Genomic DNA, 20,111 nt, shown 5'->3' with positions numbered 1-20,111 from the left:
ATATTGTAAATATATATAATATATAAAGTTATATATTTATAAGAAACACGAGTTGTCTTTTAATTGAAACTTTTAATCCTGTAGTATATGAGTTCACCTTCTTAGGACTAGAGACTGTGCCTTATAGCTGTTAATTCATTTCCCCCTGAACATCAAATACTCCTGAAGAGAAGAAAGTCTAGATTCTTCTATGAGTAACGCCCCCTCCTCACTCAGGTAAATGTGTCTGGGGATGCCTGTCCGGCTTAACCACGTGCATTTGGCCTATATGATCCTGCCCATGGTGGCCGCAGCTAATCAGAATCAGATGGAAAATTAAACTAAGTAATCTACTTCGAAGCCTTAAGAATATTCCCTGGGACACAGACACTATAATTGGGAGTGCTGAGCTCTGGGGCAGAAGGATCAGGTGACCTTCGCAACAAAGTTTGCCCCCACCTCACGCAGGACCCGGAAGCAGCCCGAGTTGTGGCGGAGGATCCAGGAAGCTACTGAGAGAAACAGCGAGCATGGTGTTCCGTGCCTCCCGGACGTTTTTCAGGAGGCTGGTTGGACTTGGGTTCCTGGATGGTGAGATTGTTGTACAGCCTCTCAGGAGACCCTGCTGTCAAGACTGTGTGTGTGGATTTCTCACCCTTAGGAGCTCTACTAAGACATCAGCGGAGTTAGGGCCTTCCTTTTTTCCTTGTGAGTGCCAAAGAAAAGAGACTATCTCGGTCACCTGAGCGCCAGCGAAAAGAAACTGTATCCGTCACCCAGAGACCGTTTATTGCCCAACACGTTATTCTTGCTATTGGTGGGGTAACTAGCCGAGGAAGACACAGCGCCTTCCCTTCAGGAGTTCCGTCCCCTCTGGAGGCCATGATGGTCTGCTCTGGAGCATTGGGTGAACACACAGGCTGGCTGCTCTGGGCAGCGCCTTCACTCTGACCCTGAGAACCATTTCATTTCATCCTGGTCAGTCTAGAGTCTGTGCACCAGGCAGTCCACCCACTGAAGCCTGTGTTTATTCTTTTCCTGTGCCCCTCATGATGGAAGAAAGTAAACTGCTTATCCCGAGCCTTATCACAATCTGCCACATTCCTTCTTGTCTACCTGTTTAACTGTACCCCCATCACAAAAACATGCACAACTTTTTTTTTACGTTCCGGGGTACATGTGCAGGATGTGCAGGTTTGTTACATAGGTAAACGTGTGCCATGGTGGTTTGCTGCACCTATCAACTCATCACCTAGGTATGCATTAGCTATTTTTCCTGATGTTAGCCTGATACATATATTTCCTGATATTAGCCTGGCATGCATTAGCTATTTTTCCTGATGCTCTCCCATCATCTGCCCTCCCCAACAGGCCCCAGTGTGTGTTGTTCCCCTCCCTGTGTCCATGTGTTTCATGGTTCAGTTCCCACTTACAAGTGAGAACATGTGGTGTTTGATTTTCTGTTCCTGCATTACTTTGCTGAGGATAACGGCTTCCAGTTCCATCCATGTCCCTGCAAAGGACATGATTTCATTCTGTGCATTCTGTGGCTGCATAGTATTCCACGGTGTATATGTACCACATTTTCTTTATCCAGCCGATCATTGTTGGGCATTTTGGTTGCTAACCATGCACGAATTTTAACTGACTTGTAGCTCATTCAAGGAGTCAGTCCTGGCACACTCTACCTTACTATCACTGTCAGCCTTTTCTCCTTCCTTCCTGACCTTCCCTCCTCCCATCCCATACTTCCCTTTTCACCTTGAGGAGCTATGGGAAGTACTAGGTGGTATGAAAGAGAGTGAGGAGAAGATAAGAGTCCCTATCCTACTGGTCAATGTATGCTTTTTATGGGAAAACAAGATAGATAGCACCTGGCAACATTTGTGAACATTTCCTTCAAAAATCTTTAAATATTTTTCACTAAGACTTAAAAAAAAAAAAAGGTTTTATACAAAAGCATAACTAAGGCAAAAGGTGAAGTAAAAATAACAGTCATCACCCAGAATGCTAAGGAGACCTTAATCTAAACCAGGAAATTGGAAGGGCGATTGGAATATGCTGTGTCTTCATTAAAGTTGCTCTGTTAATTAGTTAACACATGCTTATGCTTTCCAGTGGGATGAAGTGAAACTCCCAAGTGTGTTTTGTATTGTTGGTGTTTTTATATTTCTCAGCCATCCCCCAATCACATTTTAGGGTTATTACTAGATTGACTTCCCCCAAATAAAGTGTCTGCTGAGTGGGAGGATGGAACATTCTAAACTCAATATTCCAGAGCCTAGAATCTAATTGTTTCTGCCACTCACAGTGTGGCCTCGGGCAAGTCCCTTATTCTGTCTGTGCCTTCATTTCCTTCCCAGTCCAGAGAGGGCAGTTTGATTTGATCATTTTAAAGGTGCCTTTTACCAAAATTTTGTGATTTCTTGAAAATGATGTTTGCAAGTCACCCACACCTTTGGGGATGAGAGACTAATAGCAGATACCCTCAGAGATTGGGATGGAGATTACTGAGCTTTCTTTTATAGGCCATTGGTTGTCATTTATACTCTTCTGAGGTTTTCAGAACAGGAAAATAGGTGGGGTTAACTCTGCCCGTGAGAAACATCTCGAGCGAACTATGATTTCAGTTGAAAGATGTGTTTTTGTGAGTGGAGCACCGCAGAAGAACTGAAGACTGTTGTGTGCTCCCCACAGAAGGGGCTGCCATGATCCTTTCCTCCTGTGAGTAAGATGGGCTTTGTCATTTATTTCGGGGGCTTGTTCTGGGCCTGTTATTCTTGAACAGCAGAGGAAGTTTTTTCTTCTAAGGCATAGAGCTTGGGAACATTAAAAGATAATTTCCTCAGATGTTGTGACAGAGTTTTGTTTCTTATTTAAAGAACCATGGTGGTGATGTAATTCTAATAAAGGTTCAGCATTGAGAACATAAATGAAAGAAAAACAAAAAGAGTGTCCAGAAATCTACATATGTGTGTGTGGAAAAGCAATCAGTATGAAGTACTTGTTTCTAGAATGAGACTGTAATGAACTCTGGGCTGAAGGCCAGGAGACCACGTTCTAGTTCTGGATTTGCTCCAGCAGTGGTGGATCACAGTGGGCAACTTCATATACATATATATATACACACACATATACATATATATATATACACACATATATATACGTATATATATACATATATACGTATATATATACATATATACATATATATACATATATACACACACACACACACACACAAATAAATATCTATATTTAAGGCAAAAGGAAGAGAAGTCAAAACATGACTGTGTTTATACTCTGAAATTATCTGCTTATCATGTAAACATATAGACTTACCTTTATTTTCACAGGGGTATTTATTCACAATTCTATGTAGACATCCGTTATCGAGGACCTTTCCCAAGCAATTGAAATTTAGGCAAAACTGATTCTTATCTGCAGTCAGCGCCTGAGTAAAGGCCACAATAAGAGTCAAAGTCATGAGTCTCTACCTGGTTAGAAGTGTGAACATGGTCAAGTGTGAACACTGGCTTAAATGTCTCTTTCCCTCATATATAATATTACATATGAAGATGTTATTTTAATATTTTTATAGAATATAAGACCACTGTTAAAAATAAGTGCTTGTTTTAGGAGAACAGAGAAAGATTCCCTAGACACTGTTGTCTGTGAAGATCCTTGGTTTGAAAGAGCTGTGGGGGATGCTTATAAATCCAAAGAAATTAGAATAAAAAAAAATGAGCAGAATAGTTTTCTAAATAAGAAGGCAGCCATCATATCAGAATTGCAATGTGTTTGTTTCTTTATAAAGGTATTTATTGAGCACCTACTATGGGCCATGGTCTATACCAGTTCCTTTATATTCATTGTCTGAAATCTTAACTACAAACTGGCAAGGTGAAAATTGTTATTCTTATCTAGCCAATAAGAAAATTGTGCCTTTGAGAGTTTAAATCTCGCCAAAAACTCACATGGTTGTCAGATTCAGGATTTAAGCATGAGACTTTTTTTTTTTTTTTTTTTTTAGACACAGTCTTGCTCTGTCACCCAGGCTGGAGTGCAATGGCATGATCTCAGCTCACTGCAACCTCCACCTCCTGGGTTCAAGTGGTTCTCCTGCCTCAGCCTCCCGAGTAGCTGGGACTACAGGCGCATGCCACCATGCCTGGCTAATTTTTCTATTTGTAGTAGAGATGGTTTCACCGTGTTGGCCAGGTTGGTCTCAAACTCCTGACCTCAAATGATTTGCCTCAGCCTCCCAAAGTGCTGGGATTACAGGCCTGAGCCACCACACCCGGCCAAGCATGAGACTTGCCAGACTTGGGATTTAAACGCTCTTCCTTTTGCCCTAAATATATATAAATAAATATATGTATACACACACACATACACACATATATAAATAAGTTTATATATATAAATAAGCTCTCAAAGGCAGTGTGTATGTGTACATTTGTATACATATAAAGCTGCCAACCGTGATCCACAAATGCTGGACGAAATCCAGAACTAGAACTTTAGCCCAGGCCACTCCCTTTTTGCCCACCTTGCAACAAAATACAAAGAAACGATAAACCTGAGAGGTGCTTTAAGAACTTTATTTTGGGAGTTGCTTTGGCAGACTATTCAGTCCCATGTGCAGTTTTGGAAATACTTACTAATTTACCTCTGAGACTCAGAGGGCCTTATTTTGCAGATAAGGAAGGAAAATACTGTCTTTGATTTTAATACTAGATGACAATGGAACCAAGCTTCAACAAAGCTCAGTCACATCAGATTAAAGCAATCAAAGGCCAGCTAAAAAAGTCAAGTTTTTACATTTCTGACTTTTAGGTGGCATTAAGGAAAAATTGATTGTAATTTTTAAATGTCATCTGTTTAAGCCAAATCCCCTCATAGGAGCCAACAATTGTTTGTAGATTCTGTAAAAAAAAAAAAAAAAAAAAAAAATCAGGTTATTCCAGTTGTGCTGACCTGAAAATAACTCATAGTCTTCCATTCACGCAGATAAGAATAAGGCTCCTGTTAACAGAAATATAGGTCAAGCAGAGCAAAGCAGAAAAAGCGAAAAAGCAGCAATCTGTGTCCCCTGCCACCCCCATTGGTAGGACAAGCTCAGCAGTGACTTAAGAATCTTTAAATATTAAAAGCTGTGTGAGCATCTGCTCTTTATTTCCCTCAAGGTCAGAACTAAAGAAAATGCTGTAAATTACAGCAGGAAGGATTCGGTTATATATAAAATAAATCATTGTGAGGGTTGAGACAAGGATTTGATTGCCCAAGGGATTAAATAAGGGACTACATATTGGCGGGATATTTTGAGGATTATTCTCTCTGGCATGGATTTGATGAAATCTCACTCTCCTTTCCAGCTTCTGTTAATTTAATTTGATGGTAAGAATCACCTGTTGTCTACTGTAAATTGCAGCTGAATGTGGCTACATTTTCTGCTGGGTAAAACAGTGAGTGTTTACTGTTGACCAGGAGACAGCTAAGTGATGCCTCAAGATGTATTCCTGTTAATAAAAAAAAAAAAAAAAAAAAAGTCCAGCCAAGAAGATTGCTTAAGCTGAGGAGTTTGAGGTTGCAGTAAGCTGTGACTCCACCACTCCACTCCAGTCTGGGTGACAAAGTGAGACCCTGTCTCTTAAAAAAAAAAAAAAAGTTTATATGTTTGTTAGGGTCATTTGCCAAAAACGTTTGTTGTTTTAAGCATTGTCATAGAAGTCTGGCTTCAAAGGCTGCTATAGGGTAGGAGAAGGTAATTGTGGAGCGTGGGATATTGATCATACTGATGGGAGATTTGGAGTGGGGTCTCAGGGCACTGCTCCAGTGAGATTCAGTTTGTGAAATGTACTTGGTATTGCCAGCATTTCCATCAACTCACAGTTGCCCTGAGATCAGATGCAGCCTAGGAGAGTTATTTAAAGGACAGGGCAAGGGAAAGCAGCTGGGGGCTTAAAAAGTTCACCTCTTAGCTCCCCTGTTTGCCTAATTTCTCTGCCTTTCTTTATTCCCAACTTAGAGAGTAGAAAGAGTGGTTTCTAAGTCTTGGTGTGCCTGAAGCATGCCTGGGGTGCTGTTAAAAGGCAGTTTTCTGGGCTTATCTCCATAACTGGATCTGAGGGTAAGGTAAGGACGTTTTGGTCACACTGCCTTTCTTGGGCCTCTCTTTTCGGAGTCCTATCTTACTCCTTTTTGTATCTGATTCTCACACCAACTTTGTTAGGTCAACACCTTCCATTATGACTATTATGAATATGAAGATAAGGAGGGTAGCTGTGGTAGGCAGCCTCTAAGATGGCCTGATGATATCTGCCTCCAGATATTCACGCCCTTATGCAGTCCTCCTCCTTGAGTATGAATTGGACCTAGTACCTCACTTCTTGTGATTAGAATATGGTAAAAGTGATGGAACGTCACCTCTGAGACCAGGTTACAGAGGCTGCGGCTCCCATTCCTGCGATCTCGGGCTTTCTGTTTCCTGCATCGCCGGCCGCCTTGTTGGGAGCACTCTCAGGCAGCCCGCAGAGGATCCCCATCACGAGGAACCGAGGCACCATGACCTGCTTGGAATTCGCTTAGAAGTGTATTCTCCAGCTCTGGTTGGGCCCAGCTTGACTGCAACTCCATGAGAGATCTGGAGACACGGGCACGCAGCTAAACCATTCCAGAACTCCTGGCCCACAGGAAGTGTGAGATAAGTGTTGTAAGTCATTAGGTCTCAGAATAATTTGTTTCCAACAATAGATAACTAAGTGTGGCAAAAGCAGGAGGAGCCGCAGATTAAAAAAGAACTTGGCCCCTTTGGCCACCCTTCTGCCTGGGGCTGGAGTTTGATGCCCTTTCTGAAAGATTAAAATGGACACTAGATGTGTCTTTTCTTTTGTCTTTAAATCATTTCAGTTTTCCACTCGTCACTGCCTCAACTGTGTGGTAATAACTGCAGCTGCCTTTTGTAACCACTGCAGATCCCCCCATTGCTCCTCTGCGGAGCTCCCCAGGCCAGCAGCGCCCGCACTCCCCGACCACCGAGGGTCAGGGAGCAGCACGGCTTCTGGCCCAGTGCCAGTCACGCCCGTGCACCTTGTGGCCGAGCACTTCTTCACATCACAAGCTGGCTCGATGTCTTGGGTGTGATGTCTGCGAGCTTGTTATGAACTTTGAGCTCACAGAAAACAGTGTTCTAGGAAACACTGTTTTTGAGATGTGGGGGAGTGGGGAGGTTGTGGGCAAGGTGCCTGCAAAGACCAACTCACATCAGCCCCTTCTGAGAAAGAAAGAAAAATTGCCTCATAGACCAAACAAGGGTTTGGGTGGCTGCTGTCTGTGCCTGGGGGGTTGCCCTGGCAGAAGCTGGGAAACAGATGAGCGGTCATCATCAGGAAGATTTCTGCCTTTCCTTACAGCACCTTTTACTCCCAGAAACATTATCTTCCCTGGTGCCTGGGACCCCATCCAGCTTGCCAGGCTTCTAGAATCTCCTTGCCCCACACAGCACCCCTTCAGGCCATAGACAGGTCAAGCACCACTCTTCCACTCAAATTGATCAGTTTGGTGTCCCATTAGCTAGGCACTTGTTTTCTCTTAGTTACCAATGACTCCCCTAAAGTAGTTACCCTCCATTCTTTAAGGTTTCACTGGCAGTATAATGTCAAAAAAACAAAACAGAACAGTCGAGGTCTAACACAAATTACTCACTTATTTTATCCACACATTTAGAAAAACTAACATCTCTGGGGACCATCACTTCTTAGAAGAATGGACATTTTAGTATCAAAAGTAAAAGTGCACACACGTGCGAACACAGACACAGGATCACTTCAGACCCCAAATGTATAAAGGGCATAAACTCAGGATAAAGGATAACTTTCAAAATTGAAGAAACATTTATGTGAAAAACTCAATGTCCCAGTTTTACTATTTTCCCCTCTCCTTGGTGTGGGGTCTTGGTTTGGCATCTAACTCCAAACCAAGAAGTCTAACTCCAACTTGGAAGTCTTTTCTAACGCCTGTTCAGAGGTAGAAATCCATGCTATAGCCAAGCTAGTTATGTGTCACACTCCCCAGATAATATGGGTTAATGTGGCTAAAACGTGCCTATCTTCAAAAGGCCTTTAAGAAATGGGCCTTTTGAAGATAGGCCGGGCGCGGTGGCTCACGCCTGTAATCCTAGCACTTTGGGAGGCCGAGGCAGGTGGATCACGAGGTCAGAAGATCGAGACCGTCCTGACTAACACAGTGAAACCCTGTCTCTACTAAAAAAAAAAAAAAAAAAAAATCAGCCGGGCGTGGTGGCAGACACCTGTAGTCCCAGCTACTCAGGAGGCTGAGGCAGGAGAACGGCGTGAACCCGGGAGCAGAGGTTGCAGTGAGCTGAGATCGTGCCACTGCACTCCAGCCTGGGAGACAGAGTGAGACTCCATTTCAAAAAAAAAAAAAAAAAAAAAAGAAATGGGTGTAGTGGTGGTCATTTATGGCAGAGTAATGAGGAAGTTTGGCCTTGCTGTAAATTTCTGGGAAAAAAACAAAAAGGATATATTGCAGCAAACTTACAGAATCAGCTCTGGTCACTCAGAGCCATTTTTCCAAAGCCACAAGTTTTCAAGGCTTCTGCAGTCACCACAGCCCATCAACTGCAAAAGCAGCCGGTATCAGACATTCCTCATCTGAAAACCACAACCTGGAGCGCCTGGGTTGGGCGACAAGCCTGGTCTTTGGGTTAAGGCAGCTCTCAAAACTGAGCCAGTTTCAAGCCATGTTTTTAAATAAAAATCACTAGCCATGTGCCAGTTATTATGATGACCAAATTCAGTAGGAATGCATTTCACTCAAGGCACTGATTCAAAACGAAACCCTGACATCGGAAATGCCAGGGGATGAACTGGAGGTGATGATGTAAACTTCAAAACATTAGACATGAGGAAGCGACAGCGGCTTTGCTTCCCGCGCAGCCCGGGCCCCACAGCTCTTCACATCTGTTCCTTTGTCCTCTTAAGAGATGACCTTAGGAGCTATTCTGAGAAGGGGTGCTTCTCACTTTTGCTTTCTTCCAGTGCCCCCTGGTGGAAACCTGTTCCCAATCAGCCCAGCTGTTGCCACCCAGGAACCTCTGGGGGTGGAAGGAATGTCAATAGGACCCTATCCTAGAGGACAGAGGGGCGCAAATCCTTCCCAGGAAAAAACACAAATACCAAGGATGGCAGGGCCAACTGCCTACCCCGTGACAGATGTGCCAGTTTCTAAAGGTCACAGAGATTACATCTGATGCGATGCCCTTTTTCTGATTCGCTGGCCTGAGGCTCATCATTAGAGATATTTACTGAGGAATAAGAAGTAGATGAAACGAACAGCGCAGATGTAAGCCTGGGAGAGGAAGCTCAGCTCCTTCAGTGATAATCTTCAAGCCTGAATATATTCTTTCCACATTTCCTTCCAGCAGGCAAATAGTCATTGCCTATCTCTGGGGCATTTTTGTCACTCTGGCAAAGGCCCTTAATATGCATGAGTTCCTGCCTAAGTTGGGAATTTGCTAAAAGCTCAAGAGCTTTCTCTCTGCAGGTTAATCGGCAAATCAATTCAAAGAATGGCTTCTGTAATCACAGAACGCCTGTGGAAGGGCCCTCTCTATTTACTTACTGGGAACACCTGTGCTGCTGTAAATTGAAAATGATCATGAATCGAATACTCCTTGATACCTACATTGGAATGAATTTTAGCCCAACACTTCAACCTGTAGATAAAGATGCCTGCTGTCTTGGAAAGTCATGCCAAGCAAGGGAGCACCAGGGAGCTGTTTGGCTTTCATAGTGTGAGTTTTCTTCTAGCAATGATTATTTATTGGGCAGCAACTCTGCTGGGCAGAGGATGGAACAACAAACAAGGCAGTGGTTTGCCTTCCTGCTCACCGCTGTTCTTGGTCTTTGGGGGAAATTAAATAAAATTGGGTCATAATTAAAGCAGTGGTAGGGTAGGTCTGTACCTTTCTTTAAAGGCCATTGTCTTTGCTATTGAATCAGGAAACATAAGAATTTTTGAAAATATTTTCTCCTAAATTCCAGGTTGCAGAAGACAGCGAAGACAACCAAGGGGAATATTATCAGGTGTGGCCATGTGTTGTGAGGTCAGGGAGCTGGGGGAGGCATTTCTCTAGTCCCAGATACTGCTGCCTGCTGACTGATACCAGCAATTTCTCTTTCCAAGTTCTTGACTTGGCCAGGCATGGTGGCTCCTGCCTGTAATCCCAGCAGTTTGGGAGGCCAAAGAGGGCGGATCACTTGAGGTTGGGAGTTTGAGACTAGCTTGGCCAGTGTGGTGAAATCCTATCTCTACTAAAAATACCAAAAAAATTAGCCAGGTATGGTGGAGCGTGCCTGTAGTCCCAGCTACTTGGGAGGCTGAGGCAGGAGAATCGCTTGAACCTGGGAGGCGGAGGTTGTAGTGAGCCGATATCATGCCACTGCACTCCAGCCTGGGTGACAGAGCAAGACTCCATCTCAAACAAAACAAAACAAATAAAAAACCACACACACACACAAAGTTGTTGACACTTGAATAAGGTGGTTCCCCAAAATGTAACTACTCATAGCCTAACATTGACCAGAAGCCTCAATAACATAAATGTTGATCAATACATATTTTGTATGTTATGTGTATCATACACTGTATTCTTACAGTAAAGTAAGCTAGAGAAAAGAAATGCTTTAAGAAAGTCATAAGGAAGAGAAAATAGATTTACTATTCATGGAGTGAAAGTGGCTCATCAGAAATGCCTTCATCCTCATCATCTTCGTGTTGAATAGTCTGAGAAGGATGATGAAGAGGTGGGATTGGTCTTACTGTCTCAGGGGTGACAGAGGCAGAAGAAAATCTTCATGTCAATGTTTATACCATGTTTTTCAAGTGTCAAACCATTTAAATTTAATGTGTTGTGATGGTTAATTTTATGGGTCAACATGGCTTGGCCACGGTGCCCAGATATTTGGTCAAACATTATTCTGGATGTTTCTGTGAAGGTAATTTTTGGATGAGATTAACATTTAAATCAGTGGACTTGGAGTAAAGTGGGTCACCCTCCATCATGTGAGTGGGCCTCTTCCGCAGTTGAAGGCCTTAATCAACGAAAGTCAGACCTCCCCTGAACAAGGAGGACTTTTGCCAGCAGACCGCCTTTGGGCTCAAACTGCAACTCTTCTCTCATTCTTCAGCTTGCCGGCCTACCGTGTTAGATTTTGGACTTGCCAGTTTCCACAACTGCCTGAGCCAGTTCCTTAAAAGAAACCTCTCTCTGTGTTCACCCTGACTGTTACAAATGTCATGCTTACAAACATGTACACGCCTCTGCACTGTAGTAGGCATGACATTGCTGAAGCGCTGCCGTACAGCATGTTTACTCTTTAACATGTGTCCGTCATTTATCCCTTACTGAGAAAAAGTGTGAGAGCCTCTCCTGAGGCCTGCTTTGATAGCAGGGAGGGAGTCTCCTGGAGTCCTGAATGGGGGAAACATCTGCCTTTGAGTCAGGGATAGAGTTGGCTCAGAAGAGAGGAGTTGTTGGACATTTGGGTTGGTTCCAAGTCTGTTATTGTGAATAGTGCCGCAATAAACATATGTGTGCATGTGTCTTTATAGCAGCATCATTTATAGTCCTTTGGGTATATACCCAGTAATGGGATGGCTGGGTCAAATGGTATTTCTAGTTCTAGATCCCTGAGGAATAGCCACACTGACTTCCACAGTGGTTGAACTAGTTTACAGTCCCACCAACAGTGTAAAAGTGCTCCTATTTCTCCACATCCTCTCCAGCACCTGTTGTTTCCTGACTTTTTAGGATTAAGAAAATGTGGCACATATACACCATGGAATACTATGCAGCCATAAAAAATGATGAGTTTTCATGTCCTTTGTAGGGACATGGATGAAACTGGAAATCATCATTCTCAGTAAACTATCACAAGGACAAAAAACCAAACACTGCATGTTCTCACTCATAGGTGGGAATCGAACAATGAGAACTCATGGACACAGGAAGGGGAACATCACACTCCGGGGACTGTTGTGGGGTGGGGGGAGGGGGAAGGGACAGCATTAGGAGATATACCTAATGCTAAATGACGAGTTAATGGGTGCAGCAAACCAACATGGCACATGGATACATATGTAACAAACCTGCACATTGTGCACATGTACCCTAAAACCTAAAGTATAATAATAAAAATAAGTAAATAAAAAATAGAAAAAAAAAGAAGAGAGGAGTTGGAGCTGAAGATTCGCTTTCGTTTACTCAGCCTTCTTCCTCCATTTTGTCTTGAGGGAAAACCACACCTGCTCCTATTTGGTTACCTTAAAAGTATTTTGTGAGTACCCAATAAATAGTTGCTGAATGAGTTCCAGGGAACTGGGGGGTGGGGACAAAGTGGTAAAGTAAGTGAGAGTAGCTGGTGTGTTCTAGAGATGTTTGCCTCTGAAATCTTATTTAATCTTCTCATCCACGAGGATAGTCCTGTTGTGATGCTCATGGACTCTGGGTTTGACTTCTGGCTCAGCTGCTTTTTGTGTGACTGGATAAATGGCTTAAGCTCTCTGTTCCTCTGTTTCTTTATGTGTACGATGGGGATCATAATGTTAGTATAGTGAATAAGTTAGCATGGCGTAGTATAGTAAGATCTAAGTATCTGCCATGCCTGGCATATGGTAAGGGCTGTGTTGGTAGAAGTGGGGAAACCCTTTCTTAGAAGACAGCTTTTACTACCTGCATTTTCTAGATTTGATTGCCCAAAATGACATTGTTGCTTCGAGAAAAGTGAACAGTGATTTGACTGCATGTGTGCCTGATACTACAGCCTGCTGAACCCCATATGTTCTTTTAATACAGAAAAGAAAAAACAAACACATTTGAATGCCACAGAGTTTTTAATAATTTCATTTGGCATCTCATGGTTTGGTACTTTATTTTGGATAAGCATTTGTTTGAAAATATACGCCTGGAATAAAAGGTTAGACTTATGAGCCACCACAAATGCTGGCTAAAGCTCCGGAAGCTCAGTCTTCACCTTTACCGTTCCACTCAGTCAAAAGGTCACGGTCAACTTAGCTTTCTCTGTGGCCAGCATACATTGTGAAATACTGGGTGATAAGACGAATGAGTGGGAAAAAAAAAAAGAGCTCAGATGTAATGTAAGCATGTTGATATTGGTGGGGTCTTATTTAACAGTTATTTGTTGAGTTTTTGTTATGTGCCAGGCACTGATGCTAGAAGCTAGGGAGGAGACAAAAAAAAATTAAAAATAAAAAAAAGAAGGATAAGATGCAGTCCCTGAGATTGAGAAGCTTACATTCTGGTCCAGTGTCTCCACTGGGGTTGATTTTGCCCCCAGGGAACATTTGGCAATGCCTGGAAACACTTGGGTTTCCACAATTGGAAGGTGGCGGTGGTGTCGATGTTAGAAGGGAGGGGGCTATGTTGCTGCCGGCATCTAGTGCATAAAGGCCAGGGATGCCCTAAATATTCAGTGGTACACAAGACAGCTCCCCACAATAAAGAATGATCCTGTCTAAAATGTTGATAGTGGTGAGATTGAGAAGCCCTGTGAGAGATGAAGCCTACACAGAGAAACTTAAATGACGATCTCAGGTGGTACCTAACTAGGAGCCACAGGGCAGGACTGACCATAGGTGCTTTGGGAACTGAAAGGAAGAGTAGATGGGAGTGGATTGCAATGGAAGTCTTCCTTTCCAGGCTGGAGGCAGAAATGCACGACGTGTCTGTGAGAACAGAGCAAGCGGAAGAACCTGGTGCAGCAGGAATTGGTGAAAGCTAAAGAAGTCAGGGTGGGGACACTTATGGAAGACCTTGAAAGTGGGGGAAGATATAATGCTGAGGATGAAGAGCAGTTGGATGAAGCAGGCTTTTAGGGAAATGGGTATATGGGGTGAATCGAAGGAGACAGCTCAGAGCAGAGATTCTAGATTCAGGTTCAAATCCTGGCTCCCCACTTACTAGCCCTTTGTTGGTAAGGAGTAACCTCTCTGTGATTCAGATTCCTCATCTGTAAAACGGCATCTACTTCACAGGATCATTGTGAGGACTAAGTGAATTAATGCAAAATTACAGGTACGAGTTGATGAGGGCTTAGCCTTGCTTATTGGAAGTGTGTAGAAGAAGGAAAAAGCCAAGCCCTGTGAACAGACTGATAGATTGATGGCAGATCGAATACAAGGGGTGGGGCTCAGGAAGAATCTAAGTTTTGTATGGTGGACTCATTCACAGACATGGGGAGATTGGAAAGGGGAAGTGACAGAATGGTTTTCTTACTAAGGATAGTGAGGAAGACGATAATTCTGGTTTGGGAAAAGGTAAGACAGAGGCCAAATTGGGGAAATAAAAATCCTTTTGCGTCTATCACTAAAAGTTATGTACATGTAGAAAGCTATCAATCATAGAATGGGTACCTAACTATCAAATCACAGACCTATTTGATTTTCTGGGTTTTTCCTTTTCTTTATAAATTTAAGTTTTGAAATATTTCAAGCATACAGAAAAAAGTAGAAAATAACATAACAGGCTAGTGATTACTCAAGGATAAACTGGCCGTTATATATACTTTTTGGCTTTGATGATATTAAATAATTTGTTTATATTAAAACAGGAGGCTATATAGATGGTCAGAGCTCACCTTGCTGGACCATTTTCCAGTGGCTTCGAGGCTAAGAACTGATTGCTCTGCTTGGCCTGTGGCCAAGTTGTTCTCTATCTTCAGTATCTATGAAGCCTCCCTACTACATAGACTCCCAAGGTCTTATCTTCCTTTATTTCAAGGACTTTTATGACGGAGTTATTCCTCTCTGGCCATGCTGTTCACCACTTCCGATTGAACCTGCTTGTTCTGTTCCAAATACCATTTGCAAATTCCCATTAGGAATGAATCGAGACAGGTACATCCTCTGAGCAAGCCTGTAATTTTGTGCTCTTTCAAACATATTCATTCATTCATTCACTGAACAAATATTTATTGAGTATTCATTGTGTCAAAAAGTGTTGTAGCTTCCTGGGATATAATAATTGTGAACAAAATAGACGTGCTTGTTTACATACTAGTGAGGGAGACAAACAGCAAAGAAAAAAAAGGTAAATAAATTTCACAGCATGTTAGAAGGTGAGAAATACACCAAAAAAGAAAGAAAAAGTAGAGCAGAGTGAGGAACCTCAAAGTTAGGGGGTGCAGATGACCGTAATGTCAAATCAGGGAGCTATTCACTTAGAAGATGAGATCTGAGTGAAGATCTTTGGAGGGATTGGAGGGAGTTAAGAATGGAGGGAGGAGTGCTCTGGAAAAAACAAAAGCCAAGAATGTCTGGTGAGAGCAGGCCCTATGGCTCCAGCAGCAGCAGCATCGGGTGTGGCTGAGTGAGGTGAGCAGGAGCTTATTGCAGAGGAGATGAGAGGGAACAGGAGGCCAGATCATGGAGCATTTTATAGGCTCTAGCGGAACATGTAGCTATAACCCTGAGTGAAATGGGAGCTATTGTGGGGTTCTCAGACAAGGGGTAACATGATCCGACTTAAGACTTAATTACTCTGGCTGCTGTGCTGAGAATAAAGCATAGTGGGAGGAGGAGAAGCAGGAAGAAGTTAGGAGGCTTTTGGTGTGAGCCAGGTGAGGTGATGGTGGCTTATCCATGGTGGTGATGGATGAGATGGGGAAAGCAATAAGAGAGAATGTGTGTGTGTGTGTATGTGTGTGTGTGTTTTAAATTGTGTTGAAATATATATATCAAAAATTTACCGTTTTAACCATATTTGAGTGTACAGTTGAGCAGCATTAAGCACATTCACATTGTTAAAAACCATAACCATTCGCTATCTCCAAAACTTTTTCATCATCCCAAATGGAAACTCTTGAATAAACAGCCTTCTGTGTCCACAGGTTCTACGTTCCTGGGTTCAACCACCTGTGGAACAAAAATATTTGAAAAAAAGGATGGTTGTGTCTGTATTGAACATGTACAGACATTTTTCTTGTCATTATTCCCTAAACAATATCGTGTAACAGTGATTTACATAGCATTTTACATTGTATTAGGTATTATAAGTAATCCAGAGATGACTTAAAGTATATGTGAGGAAGTGTGTAGGTTACATGCAAATATTATGTCATTTTATATAAGGATCTTAAGCATCTGTGGATTTTGATATCTGTCGGGGGATCTGGAACCAATCTCCCATGGACACTGGGGAAGTCTGTGTTTTTTAAAGGCACAGTCAGCATACTTTCTTGATAAATTGGCCTGTGTGTGAGAGAGAGAGAGGAGTCAAGGATGACTAAGATTATTTACCTGAGCAACTGGAAAGACAGAATTTCTTTTGACGAGATGGAGAAGGGTGATAGAGCCCGTTTGGGGAGGGAGGAAGAAAAAGAGTTCAGATTTCATCTCCTGTTTACTTGAGGTATCTACTAGACATCCAAGTGGAGAATTTGAGAATGCATTTGGGTAGGTGAGTCTGGAGTTAATTAGTACTGGGCTAGGTGTGTGCATTTTGATGTCATCAGCTGATAGATAGTTTTTAAGCTGCAGGAGGGAATGGGATAATCAAAAGAGTGAATAAGACAAAGAAAAGAAGAAATCAAAAGCTTTGCAGGAAATCTAGCATTATTCAGAGGTCAGGGAGGTAGAGAACAAAGCAGCAAAAGAGACTGACAAGGAGCAAAGCCAAGGGATATGGTACCAATGCTGCCAAGAGAGAGGGTCAGTAACATGAAGACTTAGAGTTGACGTTGGATTTAGTGGTGCATGGGTCACTGGCGACCTTAACAATAGCAGTTTTTTTTTTTTTTTAGAAGTGATAGAGATGACAGCCTGACTGTAATGGAAGGAGAGCAGTTGGAGACAGCAAGTAAAGAGCCTTATTTTTAGGGCCAGAGGACTGGCTCATGCCTTTAATCCCAGGACTTTGAGAGGCCTAGGTGGGCAGATCACTTGAGATCAGGAGTTTGAGACCAGCCTAGCCAACATGGTGAAACCCCATCTCTACTAAAAATACAAAAATCAGCCAGACATGGTGACAGGTGTCTGTAATCCCAGGTACTCTGGAGGCTGAGGCAGGAGAATTGCTTGAACCTGGGAGCCGGAGGTTGTGGTGAGTCAAGATGGCACCAATGCACTCCAGTCTGGGTGACCTCAGAGTGAGACTCGGTCTCAACCAAAAAAAAAAAAGAGACTTATTTCTAGATTTTACAGTAAATAGGGAGCAAATCAATGAAGAAAATAAGATCACGTGAAGTTTGTTTTGTTTTTAATAGCTGAAGTAACTGCATATATATATATACGTATATATGTATTTTATATATACATACATATATACGTATGTGTATATATACATATATATGTATTTTAATAGCTGATGTAACTGCATATATATGTACATATATATGTATATATGTGTGTATGTATATATACACACATATATACGTATATACATATATACATACATATGTATATATACGTATATACATATATATGCATATATACGTATATATGTGTACATATATACGTGTATATGTGTGTGTGTGTATATATATACATATATATATATAATATATGCTGATGATCCAGTAGAGAGGGGAAAAAATGGTGATATAGCAGAAGGAGGGAGTATTTTTAAAATTTTGAATTTGAATACCTCCTAGTGGGCTTGGGCACAACATTTTGCCACAGTCTACACTCTATGCTGACCTACTTCATTCATTTATGTAACCTACATTTGGTTTTGCATCCTCTGGCCTGGATAGATACAGATCTATTTGGGGCTCTAAAACAACACTGGAATAAATCGGTTAAAATGTAAATAAGACCCATTCCTGCCAAAGTCAACAGTCCTTAAGTGCTGATGTGCCCTCTCTTCGAAGAGTGATTTTTTGGCAGTTTCCTCATCCCAGCAGACACAGCAAATGAAAATGGCAGTCAGAAGCAGCTGAAATCCAAACACCGAAGAACATGATGTAGTGTAGATTCTTGGGAATTAGTAATTTATTTTATTTTTGTCTCCAGAAGTAAGTCTTTGGGTGGACCATGGAAAATGAGTGATTTCTGGGTGCAGGAAAAGGAAGAGAGAAATGGAAGAAAAGGAAGAGAGAAAGGAAGAGAGAAATCGGGGGGAGCAATGAAACAGCAGTGGGTGCAAAGGTGAGTCCTTGCCTGGGCTTGGACTTGAACTGTATGTCCATGGTAGAGAAGAGAGGTTTCCCACTGGACCATCAGCGTGTCCATGGCTCAACAACTGAGCAATGGAGACGTCCAAATCAGAGAAAGGTAAGTAACTGATGTATGAATGTAGGTTTGGAAGATCAACTTCTTCGATAGGAAAGGAACTAATATGTACTGATAATGTGTAGGGATTAAATTTTGCAGCCAGCCTCCAAAATGGCTCAGTGTTCCCCACATTTTAGTATTCATTCCTCTCCATCCTAAACTTTATCTTGGAAACAAAAATCTGTAAGGGTTAGTTCAACGTCCTCCTAAGCTCTCTAGGTTCTGGTTGGATTATACCTGTTGGGAACCCTGGAATGAAGTTGTATGAGGTTGTTGTGTCCCTAAACAGCAGATCATTCATCTCCTCAAAGTGATCCCTGCTCTATTTTACTCTCTCTTCCCATCCTGGTCCTTGTGAACCTAGGGATGGTGACAGTTCCACTACTGCTGGACCTGGGTTCCTGTATATCTTTTGTGATTTTCACTTCTTTGTAATTAGTCCCTTTATAAATAACCCTTCCAAAGTTAATCTAAGTATGTCTTGTTTTCTCTTGTATCAGAAGTAGCTCTAGGAAGCAGATTCAGAGATGGGTCTGGGATTTATTTGGTCATATATTTAGAGGTCCAGAAATACCCTCTGCTGGAGAAATAACTCAGTTATCAATTAATCAAATTGTCATTGGTACTGCTTGGGATAAAGGGCAAAGAGAGGACAAGATGCTGGCTTTATGGCATTTCAGGAAAACCCCAATAGGAGAACTGCAGCACAAACCCCTGGGAATATTTTCCATCTCAAAAGCAGCTCCTGACTTGCTGCTGGTAAAGACTAAATGCTTAATCATGGATCATCAAATATTTATGTGATCCAAGCTGCTTATCATGAGCTGGGTGTTATCTGATTCAATGGACTATGAAATTCGTCATGTGCACTAGTTTTCTCTCCTAATACAGAAGTGACATATATGAAAATGGACCCTAGCAGATCCAGAAGCTTCAAGAAAGCTTCATAAGCATGCGACATCTATTCACATTGTACCTGCTCTTTCTGCTTCTACTTCAACTCACACCAGTGGCCCCTTGGGTAGTTCTCCAATAGCTTATGGGAGAAAATCTCTGGTTTGATTTACAGGAAGATCTGCGTCATAAATGTGTACCAACAGGAAATAGCCATTGTACTACAGCCTCATTCAGAGATAGCCTGATAGATAGTGTTGAAATAAAGTCCTCCCAGAACTTCAGGAAACACATAAGTTTATTCACTTCATTAGGAAAAGAAACAGTCTGAGACACTGATCTACCTCGATTCATGGGCAATGGTAAAAACAAATTGGTCTGCCAATGGGAACTTGGAAGGAACAAAATTGGGAGATTGATGACAAGGAGATCTTGGGGAAAGGGATGTGGTTGAATTTCTTAGAACGGGGACAGAATAGGAAGATATAACCAGAGACTGACAAGATGACCGATGCTGTGGAGGGAGTTAGCTTTTTCTTAGTCTCACTGGTGCTTGTTCAATGGTCCCCGAATACCTTACCATGTGTCCCATAACTGCAAAGCAGCTGACTTGATAGAAGAATGGCCTTTTAAAGGCTCAGTTACTGTCACATCTGGAAGACAACATCTTGCAAAGTTCAGGTAGGGTCCTGTAGGATACAATAAAGTCTTAAACCATCAGCAAATATGCTTTTGTTTTTCCATAGCCAGGATACATGAGTCTGGAAACAAAGCAGTGAAGATTGGAGCAGCCTCTCTCACCATTTCATCTAATAACGCACTGGAGTATGGTTGTTTACCTTCCCTGAGACTTTGGTTTTTGTAGGTTTGGAGATTCCATTGCCAAGAGAAGAATCCTTTTATTAGGGAATACTGAAAGTTGA

The 20,111-nt window shown here is 42.2% G+C and overlaps 1 protein-coding gene across 1 annotated transcript in view; it reads left to right on the top strand.

Moving 5' to 3' along the window:
• Positions 1 to 39: 39 nt before the first annotated feature.
• The window catches only part of TXK (TXK tyrosine kinase), a 73,118-nt gene continuing 53,046 nt past the window's right edge, over positions 40 to 20,111 (top strand). Inside the window, exon 1 of the mRNA XM_055246739.2 lies at positions 40 to 2,703. Within this exon, the coding sequence (XP_055102714.1) occupies positions 2,688 to 2,703 (16 nt within the window). The 5' untranslated portion in view covers positions 40 to 2,687. The remainder of the gene's footprint in view (positions 2,704 to 20,111) is intronic.

This window comes from Symphalangus syndactylus, chromosome 16 (assembly GCF_028878055.3).
Source record: "Symphalangus syndactylus isolate Jambi chromosome 16, NHGRI_mSymSyn1-v2.1_pri, whole genome shotgun sequence".
In the NCBI taxonomy this organism is placed as follows: Eukaryota; Metazoa; Chordata; class Mammalia; order Primates; family Hylobatidae; genus Symphalangus; species Symphalangus syndactylus.
The sequence above is the reverse complement of the archived record's forward strand: the minus strand, read 5'-3'. Positions and strand labels throughout refer to the sequence as shown.